The 20248-nt window shown below is 39.9% G+C and overlaps 1 protein-coding gene across 4 annotated transcripts in view; it reads left to right on the top strand.

Annotated features, from left to right (window-relative positions):
* Positions 1 to 19678, top strand: part of NTNG1 (netrin G1) — a 340274-nt gene extending 320596 nt beyond the window's left edge. For 3 of the 4 annotated variants that reach the window (XM_007449349.1, XM_007449346.1, XM_007449348.1), the window contains one exon: positions 18419 to 19678. In XM_007449349.1, coding sequence (XP_007449411.1) covers positions 18419 to 18651 — 233 coding nt within the window. In that variant the 3' untranslated portion in view covers positions 18652 to 19678. The remainder of the gene's footprint in view (positions 1 to 18418) is intronic. The other variant, XM_007449347.1, reaches the window with a different exon arrangement.
* The last annotated feature ends 570 nt before the right edge of the window (positions 19679 to 20248 follow it).

Here is a 20248-nt window from a genome sequence, read left to right as displayed (position 1 = left end):
GCCCAGAAGGCAGAAAGGAGCTTGGCCAGTTCAGAAAATGGAAAGAAGCGAGTGTGACTGGAACACAGTGAGTGACAGGGAGGTGACATGAGATGAGGTAAAAGAAGATGGATATGCACCAGATCACAGGTCCCTGATGGCTAGGACAAGAGGTGTGCATTTATTCTAAGTGCAGTGGAAGTCAAGCAGGAGAGTGGCATGATATGGGGGTTTAAGTTTAAAAGTAATAATTCTGGTTACTGTGTGGACAATGGATTGTAGAAGGGACAAGGGAGGGAGGGTAAGAATAGGACTAACAAGACTACAGTAGTCCAGGTGAGAGGTGTTAGTGGCTTGGACTAGGTTGGGAGCAAAGTAGGTAAGAAAAATGGATGGATTAAGGACCTATTATATAGTCTGTGTCTGCCTTTGCTGAGACACTCAGTATTAAATCTAAATTTTGAGGCGTCTGCAACAGAGATGTGCTTTTTCTGTTTTCTATTGCCCTTACCACATGGATGCCTTATAATTGATTAGTATTTGATTCTCTTTGGTAGAGAAGGAAACAGACAAAAAGTAGTAGTCTTCACAGCATTTCAGTAGGTGAGAGGGGCTTCCCTGGTGGCGCAGTGGTTGAGAGTCTGCCTGCAGATGCAGGGGACACGGGTTGGTGCCCCGGTCTGGGAGGATCCCACATGCCGCGGAGCGGCTGGGCCTGTGAACCATGGCCGCTGAGCCTGCGTGTCCAGAGCCTGTGCTCCAGAACGAGAGAGGCCACGAACGAGAGAGGCCACGACAGTGAGAGGCCCGCATACCGCAAAAAAAAAAAAAAAAAAGAATAGGTGAGAGACCAACTATACCAGGCTAATTCCAGTTCTCTTAGCTTCATCATCAAACAAGCCAGGAAATGAGGTTCTCCCTTGCTTTCCCACTGCCAGCTCAAGTCTTCATTTGTGCCTTGACTGGTTTCTATTCAAAAATGTTCCCAGCTAGATTCCTGGTCTAGTCAGCATGTATTGATAATACATTTTGATGTCACTAGGCAAGTACCCATCATCAACATGAATTCACTATGTGCTTCTTAGGAAATAAACTGATGAAGGTTGGAAATCACTGCAAATCCTTTACTTTTTTCATGTGGTCATTCAATTTTTTCCCATTATTCTCACAAGATTGCTCTTGGCAGTATAGCTGAGGATCTATTGATATTAGCATTCGAAAACAAATCTATCTCTTGTAGTTTATAACTTGGTCATACCAATTCATTTACCTCAAAATTTTGGCATCATTCTTCCCTGACTGAATTTTTGCCATAAACTTTCATCACATTAGTTATGTAATGCTAGGAAAAATAATTCACAATCTCAGTTCATGGTACCTTTGTTTCTTTTTTTTTACACTTGTTCTCAGAAAATAAAATGGATGAATTTAAAACAGTAAATGAATAATCTGTAATAGTAATTAAAACATTTTTAGGTAGTTAAGCATTCTATCAAAAGAAAGTCTAAGAGTTCTCATCAGAAAATTTTCAAGAACCAAAATCTACTTGTGTTTTGAGAGAATTTTTTCAAGCAGTTTGCTACCTCATCTATACAAGAGCCTGGTTATGTCCTTAGGAGTCACTTCCAAATCATAGGACTTATTTATTCTTCACGTCATCAGTAACTCTAAAAATTGCCAAATGCCCACAATACAGTAAAAATGCAATGTATTCATTTTTAGATACATTTCCATTTTGATGGATTTGGGAGATTTAGCGTTATTTTGAAATTATATACTTCCTTCTTAGACTATGAAAAAGAGGCTTCTCATCATTATTTTGGAAATATGAAAGCAATGAGTGGCAGCAAGTTAATGGCTTCAGTATTCAAGTTTAAAGCAACTTAACTTACCTTCAACTTAACATCCTGTGAATTATATTTCTTCTCTTCTACTTAATGTAAGCAGAGACATCATCCTTCCACACTCTAAAAACCTCGTTGCCCACCTGTACCTCTGTGAGTCTTTCCTTTCTTTGCAGTCTGTGAATAAACTGGCCTGCTTTGTCTTAACAAAGCTAGGCCAGACATAGGCTAGCCTTTTGACTAGAGCATTTAAACACTGTAGGTTGATTTAAGAGGCATAAAAATGTATAACCAGCAACATCATTGGCACAAAGGAATTGCCTGGTTGAACAGGTTGGAGCTGTATCTGAAACAGACCTTAATAGGCTAGAGTGATTTTCAAAAGATCTGACTAGTTAGGGACACCTGGTGTAATAAGCAAGCACTGCATAGAAATGAGTGACTGGACACAGATAAAAGGTCTAATGCATTAGCGATAGGTAGCAGGAATCCAGGGAAAGAGGGGTGAATGAGAGCATAGAACTTTAGATTAACCAGAGGCCTACATGGAACAAAACAATTAGAATGCTAGAAGATAAAACCAGATAAGACGATCCATGTGGGATCACACGGCATACCAAGCAGCACAGCCAGTGACAAGAAACGTTTTCGTTTGAATCAAGGTCTTAGCTTTGGCCTCAGGACAAGTCTGGATGTGAATTTGTGGGGTGGCCTGTTCACCCTTCTGTGCTCTTTTATGGGGAGCACATGGGAGTCATTCATCCTTCTGATCCTTGGCGTGAAATAGCCTGGATAGAAGCTAAATCCAAGAAACAGTTCAGCTTAAGATCTTGAAGGTTTTAAACTTCAAATGTGATCCATAGCTCCAAAACAAACAGAGCTGGAGACAGCCCCACTTGGCGCCGCATCTCCAGCTAGGTTTCTATGGGTATTTCTCTCCCAATCGACCCAATTCCATGATTCCCCTCCTTCCCTGTCCTCCTTGCCCCTTTTCCCAGCTGCTCTCCTTCGCTCCATGACAAAAGGAACAGAAACAAAAGGTATTATAGCTAAGCTAAGGGACTTGTCTGAAGCCACTACTTGGAGTTAGTAATGAAACTCAGATTTGTTTCAGTTCTATTCTCAGGACAGATTTAACTCTTACATGATCTTAGGAATGCAGAAATGGCTAGAAGAAACATCATGAAGAATTTCCTCTTATGTACCAAAAAATAGTATAGATGCTTAGAATACAAAGACAAAAGATGGCCGAGTGCACAAAGTGATGTCTGCTACCCTCAGGAAGTAATGTTTATAGATTGCCCACCTGCTCTGCACAAAGCACCACGTTGCTCAGTGCAGACAATGAAACGAGGCACAAGACAACAATAGCCCTGCCCTCACATTGCTTATGCTTTAGTTGGGGAGATAAGAAATACACATGAAAAAGGAGTGTTTGTTGTAGGTTTTGAAGAGTCAAATAAAACTTAACATTTACTGAGGGACTTTATGTCATGCATTGTTGCAATTGCCTTATATGTCTTAATTAATTTATTTAATCAACATAACAGTCCTATGAGGTTATCTCCATTTTATAAATGAAGCAAAGGTAGGTCGAGTGATTTGCATGGGCTCACCTAGCTAGTGTTTGGTGGAACCAAGATTTAAACCCAGGCCATCCAAATTATATTTACCTTTATATCTATGTCCAGATCTAGATCCAGATCATCTGCCATAAGGTTTGAAAGGCAGAACTGGTGGCTGAAGGCTGGAAGAGTCAGAGAAGCCATGGGTGTTGTCCATGAGTTAGACATTCAAAAATATGTGGGGAGTTTAGGGAAGGACAGGCCAGAAGCAGAGGCACCAACTCAGAGGCCAGGATACAGCAGTCGAGGGACAGGAAGGCACCAGGGACTGATAGTGCTTTGGTGTCAGAGTATTTTAAGTTCTAGTCCTACTGCTGTGCTCAGTCACTGGTGGGGCTTGGATAAGATCCACAGGTTTCCTATAAAATGGAAATGGTAATAATAATAATAAGTACCTATCCTGCCAGGTTAGTGGAAATATTCTCCAAGATGACATGTAAAAGTGTCTAGCCTCTTATTTATAATTTATTTTAATTTTGTGTGTGTGTGTGTTTAAAATAGTGAATAAATTAGCCAGGAGTAGCAAGTTCATACTGGGGAGTGAAAGCAGACAGTGGGGAGATTCTGATCTCCCCACATTGTGGAGGATTCTGACTTCAGAATTATCCATTTAGCAACCATTGAAGGCTGTGAGTGAGAACTCAATCTGGCTATACCACTTCTGTGCAATAGAACTGCTATAAATAAGTCAATCCCTTTGATTTAGGGGATAGAGAGTAAACACCATGGGAAAGTATTCTAGAAGAAGAAATGAAGCAATGGATACGGAATATGTGAATTTTTTCTATAAAATTCACTTGTTCATTCACTCAAAAATACTCATACTCATTGGATATTGGATACTAGGCACTCTTCAAGGCTTGCACATACAACTGGGAACAACACAGTGAAAATCCTTATCTTCACAGAGCTTATATTCTATAATAACTCTTTATTAATATAAAGATTATATATATTCAAAGATAAGAATTACAGATGTCGAAGAAAGTGAAGTGTGTTAGAACAAGATATTTTCAAAGCACATCATATGATTTCTCTTTAACCAGCCACCCAAATCTTATTCATCCCTGCTTCATCTAACCTTTCTATGCCTTAGTCTGCTTCAAACAGAAGCACTAACATCTTTTTACTGTTTTAAATAATGTTCACAGTCTCCCAGTTGTATCCAAACCAATTTATAATGTTGTTTTTTTTTCTGCCGCTGGATCTGAAAGCTCCCGCACATTGCTTGCTAGCCTCTTGACATCCATCTAACTAGCTCTCCTCTCTCCTGAGATACAACAGCCTTGCTCTTCTTAGGAAAAGCCTTAAAACACCCTTCTACATACTTGCAGTGACTTCATTCCCTCCTTTTTATGTCATCTACTGTATAGGTTTATTCTCATCTCTATACCATTTTCTTAATCAATTATGAAAGGGTTCCTTTGAATGTTGAGAAAGGACTCTGAGTACCTCTTTCTAATGCCTCATGTTTGAAGTTTAGTTTCAGTAAAAGTTATGTTGCATAGAATTACTTAATGTTACTCCTGAGCTAGTCCAGCATCCCTGTCTTTTTTAAACACTTTCTTTAATAAGGACTTTTGCCTGTTTTCCTCTTCATTAAAGAAAACTAAATAAATTGCTGTTGTTTTTTCATGTAAGGGACTATAGTATTGAAAGATGATATTTTTCAAATTAAAGAGTATTTAAGCACCAAAGAAGCTGAAATTATTAATGATGAAAATGAACTAAAAGACACAAGAGCATCCACTTTGTGAAGTTACATTATCTAATGAGACATAAATACATGAAGCTATAAAAATAAACACCATTTCTGTGTCTCTTCCATTCTGTCTTTTTATTTTAGGACTTTGAGCAGTGCCTGGCACTTAAAAAAGCACTTCATAATAATCATTGAGTTGAATGATCTCTCATGCTCACAACAGCCCTGTAAAATGGCCTCTGTTACAGATAAAGAAACAGAGGCGCAGAAATTCAGATTGGAGAGCCACGAGTGGTGATGTCAGTGTTCGAACCCAGAATTCTGGACACCACCACAGTAAATAATTAAGTACTAAACTTTGCAGTTCAAATTTTGAGTGTCTCAGGAATTTAACAATGGGGAAAGACAATGTAAGTGGCAATGGTGCGTTGTGACTTTATTGAAAAGGTATGCTTATGACTTGTCTGTAATTGTAACCCCTTTGTCCTTTCCTAACCTCACTAATGTATTTTAGATTACTTAAATGTCTGGTCCCCAGTGCAGTGACAAATGCATTTTTGAAAATTAGCAGTCATTTTATTTGGATCCTGGCATCCCTAAATGACTCATCATCATTTTGCACATTCTCTTCATTCCATAATGTTGTTTTCCTCACCTTGAATGTATTGACACCAATTCATTTTGCCTTGACATTGGCATTAACAGGGAAATGGCTTTGTTTCATCCTGACGTTATAAAATCACCTCCCAAGACTTGGTTTGACATTGTCAGGAGGTGGTTATGGTGACAGCAAGGCCACAGAAGACAAGAGTGAGTTACAGTGATTCCCAGGGAAAAAAAATCATTAAGAAATTTACTGCTGTGTGATTTCAGTAGCTATTTTTCATACTTAAATATCCCTGCTGTTTAAAAATCCTAAGGGGGCTTAGACCGTATTTAGAACACTCCTGCCAAGTATATATAGGAAAAATTAAGTCTCTAAGGAGACATTTGGCTATAGCTCGACAAACAGGAACCCCAAATTATATTTTAGCTTTACAAAGTGCTCAAAGGCATTGAAATTCTGTCTCAAAAAAAAAAAAAAAGAAAAAAACCCCAGCATGTGAATTAATGGCACAATTATCTCCTTTCAGCCACAGATACTTGAATATCTTAATGCCAAATATCAAAGGCCTGTAGTATGGCTCTTCCTCCTACTCAGAATGTGAACTGTTTTACAGATCTGTCTTCAGCATTGAATGGGGCTGTATGGATTGTCTTTTACAATTCTTAAAGAACACCAAGTCCTTTTTCTTGCATTCTTCTAAGTGCCATGATGATCTCTCACCTCCACCCCAGTGCCACAAACAGCTCCATCTGCACTTTCCTTTAGCCTGTTTTCCAAATTTAACTAGTCACGTTCCAATTAAAAGAAACATGTCACTAAATTCCTTCAGGGCCATGTTTCTTTACCGTCATATTACCCACAATGCCAAGATTATGGGAGGTAATACGTTGTGACTAATGAAACATGAAGGGAATGCTTCTGATCTTTTAACGCATCTGCCTACCCTTGCTTCTTCCCCTCCCTCCATCCCTTCCCAAAGCATATATTGTATCATTAAAGGAAAAAACCCCAAACTAATCACCATTCTCTTCTAGCTAATATTCTTCATTATGGAATCACTTATGAGAAGCCCTGACAAATCAAGACATACAAGCTGAGCTGCAATGTCAAAGCTGACCAGTGATTTTTCGGTGTGTCCCTAGATAGCTTCCTCCCATTCCCCGCCAAATATCTATCCCTTCCCTTAACTCCAGAGCATGTGTTAACCCCAGCTTAACTCTGCCTCTCATGCTCAGCAGAAGCCTTACCTCCCACTCCACGGAAACTGAAAGGAGGCCACCAAGGAAAAGTTCCTTCTACTTCCTGCTCTCCAACCTATGAGCTGTACATCCACTTGTATTGATATCAGCCTACTAATAATAGATTTGTATCCACCACTCAGAAGGAGGCAGAGAACAAAGGATGAATTTTATTTACTTGCTTAATAAATATTTATCGGGCATCTATTTGTGCCAGGGACAGGGCTGAATATTCATGATACAGCCACAATGAACAGGTCACAGATATAGTTCAGACATGTACAAGTGTAGCAGGTATGAGTCTCCCACAAACTCAAGTAGTATGAAATATGCTTTCTTTAGGTTAAATCTGACTATGAGCCCCTCTACTGGAAAGGTGGTGGGAAATTCAATTACAGTCCTCACTATGGCTTGATCCTCAAATGTAAAAATGTCCCCTCATTTTGCATCAGTCTGCACTAGTTCACAATGAGATGGCCCTTGGGCTACAGATCACTTTAGCTCAGGAGACCCTACTGGTTCCCTTCACACCTGAGGCTGTACAGTGTTCTGCAAGGCAATGAATCCTAGTGTCTAAGTCTCTCTTATGAGTATAGGATTGTGTATGATTATAAGATTGTGTATGAGTGCAGGATGGTGTATGAGTGTAGAATTGTGTATGAGTATAGGATTGTGTATGAGTATAGGATTGTGTATGGGTATAGATTGTGTATGAGTATAGGATTGTGTATGAGTATAAGATTGTGTATGATTATAGGATTATGCCTTTCCTGAGATAGTTTTTGTAGACATTTAAGATAATTGGTAGTTTGACTAGAAATACATATTAATAACAAGTACTGAAATGTGGCAAAATGTGGTCACATGATTCATTTATTGAAATTACCTTTATCATCTCAGTAAAAGATACTTTTATTTTCTCAAGTAAAATTCTTTTTATTAACACTTTTAATATTTTCAAAGGATTATACATTTATTCCAGGCAGTTTGGAAAGAGTAAAATGTATAAAGATGAAAATTAAAGTTACTGAAATCACTTGCACGCCTACCAGCCAGAGATGAGCACTGGTCACATTTTGTTAGACTCTGTCCCAGTACTTTCTCTAAAGTTTATTTTACAAAAGGTACATGGAGAGGTATATGTCTGTACTTTTGGGGATCACACTAGGTAAATATTTGTACTGCTTTCTCTTCTGACATAGTGACATGTACTTTGAAATGGTGGTTTATACCCTGATGTATGTTGCCATCGTGTGTGACTATGCCTCCCAATGAATGCCATCTTTCGCCTTGGGCAAAAGAGTAGAGGTTGCACCTTTTTATTAAACTAGACACGTGCATTTTCTGATACCAGATGAGAAACTCTGTGATTTCACAGCACCATTTTTATGAGCACCTTGCCTGCGTCTGTGTCTGAAGGTGTTGACCTAAATAGGATTTCAATACATCATTAAAGATCGCTTTAGGAAAGGTGCCCAGCCTTTGGCTTGTGGGATTCTCAACGAATTAATTATTTCTCAATATCAGCAAAGGTTTTTTTTCAGTTTGCAACAGCTAAAAACTCGGGGGGTGTTTGGGCAGTGCCTCTAGCTCCTACATTCGAGTCACCTGTTATCGCATTCACGCTAGCTGGGTTACCGCATACTGCAGGCATAGGCTTCTTCAAATGAATATGGCTTTCTTATGATGTTTTGAGTAGAATTTCCTTTGATTGGACAAGAGCAAGTGTCACTCCCATAATCAGTACTTTGATATTAGATGAATAAGGATAGAATGGCTGCTCTCTAATGTCAGAACCTGCTGTACTAGATTATCCAGACATGTCTGTCCACCTGCTGAGAGCTCCACATTGTTCCCTTCAGCCCCTTTAGTTCTGCTCCTTGGCCTCATTACACTGAAACAAAGTAGGCTGGATGCTGTCACACGGGGATCATGCCACCGGCATCACTGTCCCATGATGGATACAGGCACAGACAGGAGTATAGGTTGAGAGCAGGAAAGCAAGGATGTTTTCACTTGATGGCTCCCAGGTTTCAGTTTAGATAGATACTGTATCCCCTGCTTTACCATCTCAGAAGCTAAAGGTTGGCCAAGGGGCAGTACCCCCCTGGTATTCTGAAAACACACCTTATGTACTCTGATTGGTACAGGAGAATGCTCATTGAATGCAAGTATACAAGCCACCTTTGAGAAAACAGGCACTGCTGGTCCAATCTGACCTTGCAGGTACACAGCAGTTGAATTCAAATATTCAATAACTGCATGTTTAACCCCATGCTGTCTCAAGATTCATATCTACAGAGGACATATACCGATGATGTCTTTGAGTGAGGAAATTTACTTCCTTTTCACTTCAAGTACCTTGCATTAGATACGTAGTGATTAATTCATTATTCTGGCAGATGTAAAACTAAGCACCCTGCTCTTCCACTCTGAGCTTCTAGCATTAGGAGAGATTGGGAAGGTATTGAACATTAACAAAGTATACTTAGGTTGTGTTTTATATTTTTTAAAGCACCACCACATAATTCTTCTTGAAGCTCCCAACAACTGTGAGGTCGGTGAATAGGACAAGTGTTATTATCCTTACTTTAGAAGTGAGGAAAGAGAGGCAAAAGAGGTTAAACGATTTCCCCAAGTTCACCCAGCCCATTAACCACAGAGACCAGACTTGAGTCACAAGCTCTTCACCTAATTCTCTTCATACCACCTCATGCTTTTAGTGAGGAGAAAAACTATCTCTGTTCAGTGGGGCACCAGCAGGTAAAACCGATCAAGCCAAGCAGCCACCTAAGTCATCACCAGGACTATAATATTGGAGAAGTCCAACTGTTATCATGTATTTGATGAAAAAGAGGAAGAATTCCTCACTCTTTGCCTTTTAAGATGATAGGCTTTCCATGAGAAATATTCATGCAAATCACAGAGCTCAAGAGAACTTTAGAAACACCTACTTCAAACTCTTTCTCTAACTTTATAGCTGTCACTAGAATGTGAGCTCCACAGAAGCATCTGCATGGTCCGTCTGGCTCACACTGTGGGCCCAGCATCTAGAACAGTACCTGATTGCATGATGGATGGATGGATGGATGGATGGATGAATGGATGGATGTCACTAAGTGGTTTCGTGTTATGTCCAAGGCCTTACAGCAGAGTGATGACTAGAACTCAGGTTTTATGACTCTTAATCAGTGATTTTTACCACTAAGCCATATCCCCAATCATGGCCAGACATAAGTAAGAAAAGATAGGAAAAATGTACCTAGAATTCCCCAAAAGCCCATTAGACAACAGCCCATAAAGTTTCTTCTATATACTAGGAGCTAACCTGTAGATTCAGTTTTACCTCTCACATCTCACAACTTAGTAAAACAGCCGCCAAGGCTGAATAAATGGGTCATAATCACAGCTCTTCATCTCCCTGCCACAGACTCTCAAATGCCTAAATCAGAACTGAATGTTGCACACATGCCTTTGTTATTAGCCTGTTTGGTGGAGGTTATTTGCTCTTTGACGTTTCTTTGAAAAGGACGGGAACATTTGGAACATCTTTCCCTCAGCAATCCTAGGCTTGTTTCAGGTGGTGAAGGTAGAGGTCACTTTATTAATACAGCCATCAAGGAAGGCTGTCATGGTAACACATTGCCTCGATTCCTTGAAGTGCGGGAGACAAAGCCAAAAAGAGAAACTTTCAAGTCTATAAATACAGACCCAGCATTGCTCAAACCTAGCAGCTCACTGACAGGGCAAACCTAAATGTATAGCTTTGAACAAGACCCAAAGAGAAGAAAGAAACCTTCCCTGTGGTAACGTAATGGGTTATCATGACTATAACAGGAATAAGTGACCCTTCAGGTCATAAAAGAAAAGAAGAATAGAACAAGTAGCTATACTAAGTCCTGGCTGGTGCCCTCTTTGCACATTTTGGTTCCCTGTCTAGGTCTGCTTTTCCATACCTTCCAGAAAGGACTAATAGAGGTAAAAGGAATCAAGGTCTTATAATTCACATTTTGACAATAGTTTGCAGTTTAGGAGGAGGCAAAAATGAATGACAATCAAGAAACTTACAAAAAACAAGTTGAAGGAGCAAATGATTTAGCCACATCCCTGTGACTCTCATTATCCAAGCTAGAAGAAAAATTAAAAAAAAAGTGAAAGAAGGAGGAAGAAATGCTGCTTGTCCCTATTCTTTCACTGTGAAAATTCCTAGTGTTTTTATAAACTTGTAGCAACTGTGGGAGTTTATTTATCTACTATGGTGGCTGGCTTACTGAAGCTATGATCAGGGCTATTAGAACACCTTGCTGACTTCAGCCTTTCCATCAGGGTTCCACACTTCATCTTTTTGCAACATAACTCTGTTTGGGTGTAACATTAATACTATAACCTTATCTATCAAGGGCCACAGATTATCTTGGTTTGAAAGCATTCCTAATATTGAAACATCACGGGATTATAGGATATGTGGTGTGATATTGGACACACCATAATAAATTTATTTCTATCAATAGTAAAATGATCCTTTAGAATATAGTCAAGCTATTACCAAAGTAGTATTAGCTTTTTCTGTATCTAAGGATTATATTTTATTATAATAAAAAGAATTGTGTCTAGCAAATAACAATTCATATCCAATACTAGGTCAAGTTTTGTGTAAGAGATTTAAAAATGAACCTTCACTATTTATTGAGATAGCACATTGTTAATTTGTCAAAAGCAATGTAGAAAGAATCGGGACATGCTTACTGTAAATACTTAACAAAATAAGGTCAGCGTTTTCAGTTTGAGGCAAATCCACACTGAAGGGCACCAAATAAATAAGTGATAACTGCAAATGCTTATTGGGTAGAAATCCCTAGTTGGATTTTTAATCTACAATGCTATGCAAGATGAAATGGAGATAATGTCAGGAGTTTGTAAATGGGTGTTTATCCTCATGCCAGTTCTATCAACTGGTGGTAAATGCCTGAAACTGTTACCAAGTCCAAGCTCACATTGCTTGCTACACAACAGGCCAATAAATTGAGAGAGGAGCTGTTGGGGCAAGGAATAGCAGCTTTATTCAGAAAGCCAGCAAACTGAAAAGATGGTGGACTCATGCCCCAAAGAACCATCCTGCCTGTGTTAGAATTCTGGCTTCTTTTATTCTAAAAGGGGAGGAAGTAAAGTCAAATATTTCCTGGTTCTGGTCAGCCTCTGGAACGGATGTGTTAGTTTCTTCCTCCCTGCAGTCACTCACAGGTGGGCCTGGTCGGGATGTTTCCTGCGAGCTAAACAAAGGTATTTTAGCTTAACGCTCATTACCTGGGAGACAGGGTTCCCAGAGATGGGCCATTATGTATAACTTCAGCTTATAGGTGACATCCCTTTAGTGATTAGCTTGTAATAGAATACAAAATGTTCTTATCACAAAACCTTGTGTTGAAAGGAATTCTGAAGTTTAGTGCAAGAGGATGCCATGATTAAGTAGCTATGTTTTCTACATAGAGGAAGAGGAAATCAGAGCATATGCAACATATTTGCCTTTCCCAAGCTAGACCTTGATATTTTTGGTATTTTATGTATGAGCTGATTTGTATTTGGAGCTCTGCCAGAATGTGTTGGAACTCTAGAAGATGTGAAATTTAATGCTATCAACAAAGCCCTCCGCCCAGTGTGGTATGAAAACAGATCAGTTGGTCAATACAAATGAAAGTCTACTGAGGATCTACAGAGGAGTTACTTATGTTGTCTTGGGGAGCATAGAGTGCATTTCACACTGTGCAGCACATTCACTGCATTTCTCCTGACTGTTCTCTTCTATGTGAAGAGCAGTAATCTGTAAATTGGGAGACCTGGATGCTAGATCTAGAGCTACCCTTGTTTTCGGTTTCCTCGTCTAGAGCTTGTCTAGATAGTTTTTGAAGTTTCCTCAAGCTTTGATTTTACTATTTCTATCAGAGCAAGGTAGGATGAATTACATGACAAGGGTGATTTTGGTTCCTCTTTAATAGTGAGAAATACTAAATGGTCTGTCTTAGACCATTTAGATCCCAGTCTTCTGATTTAACTCTCCCAGGAAGATAATCTGCTCTTATATTTCAGCTTTGAGTACTACATTCATCTTAATTCCTATGGTTCTACACCTGAACACTCACTCTCTCTGATCTAAAGTCACCAAGGCCTCTTCATTCTCCTTTCCTCAATATACATAAGGACAACTGCCCATCTTCTTTGCTGTGGCTGATACCCTGATCCAGACCTTCAACCTTTTATCACCAACATTAATTGAGGAGTAATTCTTTGTTTGGTGGGGGAGGAGCCTGCCCTGTTTATTGCAGGATATTTAGTAGCATCTCTACCCACTAGATGCCAGTAGCATGCCCTCCCCCGAGGTGTGACAACCAAACACATCTCCAGGCATTGTCAAATGTCCCCTGGAAGACAAAATTCATCCACTGTTGAAAACTACTACTTTAGACTGACAACCAAAGACCTCTATTAAATGTTAATTCCTCAAATTCCTCCAATCCTTTCTCTATTCTAAAATCCCTTCTGCCAGATTCTATCAAGAGCATGCAATGCTTATTTTGTGTATTTCCTTTATCCAGCTCAAAGTGCCCTTCCTCTCATACTCTTCCCATCTATTTATTCCTAGATACAGCCAACCACAGCAGGAAGACTTCTATGATTAATTTTATAACCTCATTTCATCACTGCATTTTGTTGAGATCTTTTTTTCTCAGCATCCTTCCTGGTCTTTCTTTCTCTGCCTATGGCTTAAATGCTGATATTCCTCAGGGTTCTGGCTGCAGTCTTCATTTTGACTTAGTCTATATTCTAGCAGGATGAGGTCTTCTAATCCTTTCTCTTCACTTTTTGTAACAATGACCACCATCACCCCTGCTCCAAATCTGTATCTCCAAGATGAACTACCTCCTGAACTGTTAACTAGTTTTTCCAACTAATAACAAGACCTCTGCAGAAGAGCCTACAGATCCTTCCAAGTCAATAGGTCCAAAAAAAAGTTTATTTTCTTTCCTGAGCAAACATTTCCTCCAATCTTCTTTTCTTAATAAATTGCATTATGATGCATCCAAATGCCAAAAACAGGAACCTCAGACTCTCTCTTACCTATTTAAAATAACCTGTCTCCAAATCTGTTCCTTCTTCCTTCTCCCCATTGCTCTAACCCAGACCAAGCCTATTCTATTGAAGTATCTGGTCACCTTGCCTCCAGCCTGTCCTTTCTCAGGTCTAACCTCACCTTTTCTCCCCCTTTAAATCACCACCCTGCCCATAGGTCTTTGACAGCTTCCCATTGCCTATTATCTAAACTCTGTAGAATGTTACGTAGAACCTTCAGATACAGGCCATGCCATTCCTTCCTCATTCATCATTCACCAACATTTTCCATGTGTCTCTCAGGCTCCAATGAGAAAACTGAACCCACACTATGTGTTTCAATGGAGAGAGAGAATTTACTAAGGGGAATGGTTAAACAGGTGCTTTAGAATTTAAACATGAGAAGAGGACACTGAAATAACGCAGAGATAGTAACTGTGTAAGTAGGGAGCAGTTATCTCTCTTGGGCTGAGGAATTACAGGAAAGAGGATGGGGTTATTAGAAACTAACAGTTTGCGTATGGGGGGACACCAAGGGGGGAAAGCAGTGGGGCGGTGCCGCGGGGGGATGGTGGGATGAATGGGGAGATTGGGATTGACATATATACACTAATATGTACAAAATAGATAACTAATAAGAACCTGCTGTATAATAAATAAATAAAATTTTAAAAAGAAAAACAAAACAACAACAAAAGACCTCATGGATAATCCTCTCACTTCTATCTATAACTGATTTATCAATAAATAACTACTGATTAATGATTAAAAAGAAAAAGAAACTAACAGTTTGGAGGAGAGACCCCACAGATGTGGGACCCGTACCTCTTAGGAGGGGTAATGCCTGGCTGCTGCTATTACCTCTGAAATGCTAGGCAGGGGCCCCTTGGAGCTGGGGCTCAAACGTCTAGAGAAGGAATGCTGCCAGGTTGGTGTAGAAACCTCTAAGGGTGAGATTGACACTGGTTTTGAAAAGGCTGAGCCCCAGAACCAACTGCTGCTTTTGGGATGTAGGGCCATTGCTGGGGCAATACTCTTAGGAAGAGCCATGAATCAGGAAAAGGGAAATCTCTGCTTCCTTCCTCCTACCTTCTCTATTCCCTCTAGTGTGCCCTGTTGGCAGAAACCAGGAGACAGCTTGCAGGGTTTCAGCCTCAACAACAGAAGGAAAGGTGGATTTAGAGTTGAGAAACAAATGGTTAATAACCTGCACAATGTATTTTCACGTCTTCTTGCCTTTACTGATACAGTTTCCCCACCCATAATGTTCTTTCTACCAATATCTGCCTGATGCATGTCATTGTTCAAATACAATCTCCTTTCTATAGTCCCTTCTAGTCTTCCCCCAAATAATTATTTATACCAGCATCTGAGTTCCCCTAGCAGTTGGCAAATACTTCCTTTATAGTTTTTTTTTTTTAATATTGTGTCATAATTTCTTCTGTGTATGTTCATTTGTTTGTTTTCTGCAAAACTGTGAGCTCCTTTAGGGAAGGCAGAGTTACAGCCATATAGTCTAGCAGGGCACCTGGCACACAGCAGATGTTGATTGAGCTGGATGGAAATGATAAAAGCATTTTAATGAAATTAATATTAGATTATTTCTTGTATATATTTTATCTTCCCAACCAGATGTGAACCTTATAAGAGCAGAGATCATGCTTTCTGTTTCTTTTGTTTCTTTCATGGTGGTCAGTACAAGGTTTCATATGCTGAAGAAGAGCTCAGTGATGTTTGTTAACCACCTAGTTTATTCATTAAGCACCACAAATTTGATTCAAAATGACATGAAGGTGGAGCCTAAGTTTATGAATAGCAGGTAAGATTTGTAGTTAGGTTTAGATGTACTTCTAGCACATGATTCCAACAGAGAGATCTGTGCATATGGTAAAGTTCTGTATTTGTTGAATAGCACAATCAAGAGACCAAATGTAGTGTGTCTTAAAGTGAACTCTAAAGTAATTAAATATATTCCAGGTTTCATTTTTTCTGCTTATCTCTTACAGAAAACATATTACCCCAACTGATGTGATTATTAATCCTGGGTTACATCTGGTCCTTGAATATTTATTAAATTTCTCACAGACATCAACATCAAGTAGTAGATTATTTAAATGTAGGAAAGGTATTGAATTTTAACTTAATCACAAGCTTCTTGAAAAAAAGAAACCTCTGTTCAACAACTGATTTACATTCAGGTCCAAGAAGAAGAAAAATAGCTTTTTTTTTTTCTTAAGGGGAGTGATATTTAATTAACTATCGATTCCTTCTCAATTATTCAAGGCAAGCAATTATTGATATTGATGGAAACAATATTTCCCTATGTGTGGTGCCCAAATGAAAGGAAATATCCCATTCAGCTATCTGCTGCCTGGAACAAGAAATGCTGAGAATCTTTAACTTTAAATGGAAACAGTTATTTGGATCTGTTTATTCCATGTTGCCCCAATTAAACAGATATTTCTAAAGTGTAAGCAAAACAAAATCCTGAAAACCTATGTATGCTTTCCAAATTAACAACCACCAAAAAAAGAGGCTTTTTGTCAGTTTTGACCATGAATTTAACCACTCTACCCTCGTACGCTTTGCCTCAAAGCTACAGATCTTGACATTTTAAACCATGACTCATAAAATACCATAATTTGGGTCTAATATTCATGGTTTCTAAGCCACCCAATGAGAGGTAGCTTACATAATCATTAGAACCCCTGGAACACTACCTTGTATATCAATATTTTGAGCCTGAAGGATTTATAGGCCTTAATGGTCACTTCTAATGTTTACAGACAGCAAATGTGGGTACATTTGAAAATTATACCAATCCATTATGCAACTATATTAGAGGTCGCCAAGGAATTGTTGTGGAAGGTGGGAAAATAGGGCCCTGTTTAGGGCACTTTGTTATTAACTCTGTGAGCATCCACCACCATCTTTTTTCAGCTCCTTTGCACACAGAGCTTTAGCATGTTTGCATTTAAGAAGCTTCTTTTGAAGGTGACATACTATTGAACATAATTAATGGACAAGACAATATTCTCTATTGAACTATTACTTGTGAGATGAGGGTTTTTTTAAATACTTTACACTTGATAGTAATAGTAAGTGTGTGTGTGTGTGTGTGTGGTGTGTGTGTGTGTGTGTGTGTGTGTGTGTGTGTGTGTGTGTGTGTGTTTGTGTTTAATTCATGTGGTATCCCTGGGGAAATTTGACTCTGACATTTTTAAAAAATGAAGAATGTTATAATTTATAAGAAGCTACTTTTTCTGCTCTGCACCCTGCCCCACCCCCCGCTTCCAGAGTGGTTCTATATATTAAGTGCTTAAGCAGCATATGTAGCTGGCAAGTGTTCTTGGCTTTTTTGCTCTTTGGTGTTGTTTTAATTTCTCTGTGTTCTATTTATCATTCTGCTAAATCAGTGAAACCTTGATTATCTAAAATAATAGGAGGCATTGAATTAATGAGGATAACTAGTTTTTTGAATGAATAAGAAATTATTAGAGGTGCAAGTTACATGACAGGGACTGTGAGTGAATTTTAGTATCTGAAATTGCTTGCTTGATTTATTCCAACTGATTCTATAAATTGATGGACACAGTGAAATTTTGATAATCAGGGTTTCACCATTGCATTTATTATTATTCCTGGAAATCAAGGTAACCTTGGACTCTACTTGCTATATTTACAAGGCAATAAATATCCTAATAGGCTGTTAGGGGCAAATGGGACTGCTCTTCCTCACATTCCTCCCATGAAAAGCTTTCTCTCTGCGGATCTGGCTGCTGCCTCACCGGGAGCATGCTGCCTGCCCCCTGCCCCATGCTTGCCCGTGGGTTCCTCCTGCCTTTCTGCATGCAGCCCTGGAATCACCTGCAGGGAGAATGGCCTACCCCTTAGAGGTTCTTGGTCATTTTAGCAATACTGCTTTGCATTTTAATTCCGTTCATCTGGCCTCAAAGTTCTGCATTCTTGTATCAGGCACTATCCTTGAAACACCCTGGAGGTCACAACAGGTCCCAGTTCCATGAAGAGAAGATACTGCCAAACCAGGAGTATCACATTACTTTGTATTTGATAGCCTGAAATGGACAATGATAATATCCAAGATTGCAGCAAAAATCTATATGAAAAGAATTAATATGATCAAAACAAAGGCAGCAGACTACATGTGTTTGGAAATTGGAGTCACGTGCTTAGTTTGCGGAGGGGAGGGGGGAGCGCAAGATCGATAGAGATTTTTTTAAAGCTGAAAACACGATGTAGCAGATGAACTTAAATTGATTCTGCTTCTCCTCCCCGCGCCCCCCTCCCTCGTTCTGCAGCGAATGTCTGCGACAACGAGCTCCTGCACTGCCAGAACGGAGGGACGTGCCACAACAACGTGCGCTGCCTGTGCCCCGCCGCGTACACGGGCATCCTGTGCGAGAAGCTGCGGTGTGAGGAAGCGGGCAGCTGCGGCTCCGACTCGGGCCAGGGCGCGCCCTCGCGCGGCTCCTCCGCGCTGCTGCTGCCGCTGGCCGCTCTGCTGGGGACAGCCGGCCCCCTGGCGATCTAGGCGGCTCATCCAGCCACCAGACGGGTCCGGCCGGGGGAAGCAAATACAGCCCCAGCATTTGCTACTAACGTAGGAAACCCACCCTCAGACCCCCCCACTCAAACGCAGTGTACAAACTAAGAAGGCCCAACTGAACTAAGCCATATATAACAGCCGTGGACAGCACACCGGAGTCAAGACTGGTAATTTCTGACTCCAGAGGCGTTGGCAGCTGTTGATATTATCCCTGCAAATCACATTGCCCGCTGCAGAGCTTATCGCCGATTGGAAAGGCTGTGACAGCCCCCCAAAAGGAACGACAAAAAACAACAACAACAAATCAACCAACCTAAAAACATTTGCTACTCGCACGTGGTGTGCCCCCCCCCCCGCACCACCCGGCCCCGTGTGTGAACCAACCAAACTGAAGCATCCTTTGCTGGCAGTGCATTGTGGGTCTAAGGAAGTGTGTTACAAGCTGCCATACTGGCCTGCTTCAGTCCCTGAACCCCTTCCAACCTGTGCTTTGGTGAACGTTGCTCTGTAACCCTTGTTGGTTGAAAGATTTCTTTGTCTGGTGTTAGTAATGCACATGTGTAACAGCCCCCTTCAAAAGCTCAAGCCAGTCGTACCCCGTATATCTTAGCAGCACTGGGTCCACCCAGTGCTAGCACACATCCACTGTCCAAGAGCGGCTGTAGGAAAAAAAGAGAAAGTGTATCTATCCTTTTGTATTCAAATGAAGTTATTTTTCTTGAAATACTGTAATAGGTAGATTTTTTGTATTCTTGCCAATTTGTGTTACCAGACAATCTGTTAATGTATCTAATTCGAATCAGCAAAGACTGACATTTTATTTTGTCCTCTTTCCTTCTGTTTTGTTTCATTGTGCAGAGATTTCTCTGTAAGGGCAACGAACTTGCTGGCATCAAAGAATATCAGTTTACATATATAACAAGTGTAATAAGATTCCACCAAAGGACATTCTAAGTGTTTTCTTGTTGATTTAACACTGGAAGATTTAAAGAATAAAAATTCCTGCGTAAACGATTTCAGGAATTTGTATTGCGATTTCTTAAGATGAAAGGAGCAGCCACCAAGCAGATTCACACTCGCTTTACTGATTTCTCAGTGGACTGAATACACTCAGCTGATGAATTTAGTAACCAGAAAGGTGGATTGGTGTTCACTAGCTTGAACAACTTCTGCAAAATATGAGACTATTTCTACCTGGGAAAAATTATAACAGCAAAAAAAAAAAAAATCTAAGTGATTGCCAAGATTATGCCAAAGCCTGTTGGCAGAGTACTAAGAGACTTTTATTTTTAAGTCATGCTATTTTCACAGATTGATGTGATCATGTGACTCTAGGGATGCTGATCTATGTATCTTTCCAATTACAGTGTTTACATGGAGTATCATAAGAGGCAACCTGGGAAACCAGGAAAGTCGCAGGGAAATTGAGTGATTAGCAATTTGACTTTGAATATATTCAGACTAAGTATTTACAGAAATATCAAAATATACAGCAGCAAGTAGACATAACTGCTGTTTCTGAGAATAAAGTTTGTTTTAAGTACTGCCCAAGGTGTAATCAATTCTTGTTTCTGCCTTTTAT

This window comes from Lipotes vexillifer, unplaced genomic scaffold (genome assembly GCF_000442215.2).
Source record: "Lipotes vexillifer unplaced genomic scaffold, Lipotes_vexillifer_v1.1 scaffold393, whole genome shotgun sequence".
Classification (NCBI taxonomy): domain Eukaryota; kingdom Metazoa; phylum Chordata; class Mammalia; order Artiodactyla; family Lipotidae; genus Lipotes; species Lipotes vexillifer.
Note: the sequence above shows the minus strand (reverse complement) of the source record. Positions and strands in the feature narration are given on the sequence as shown.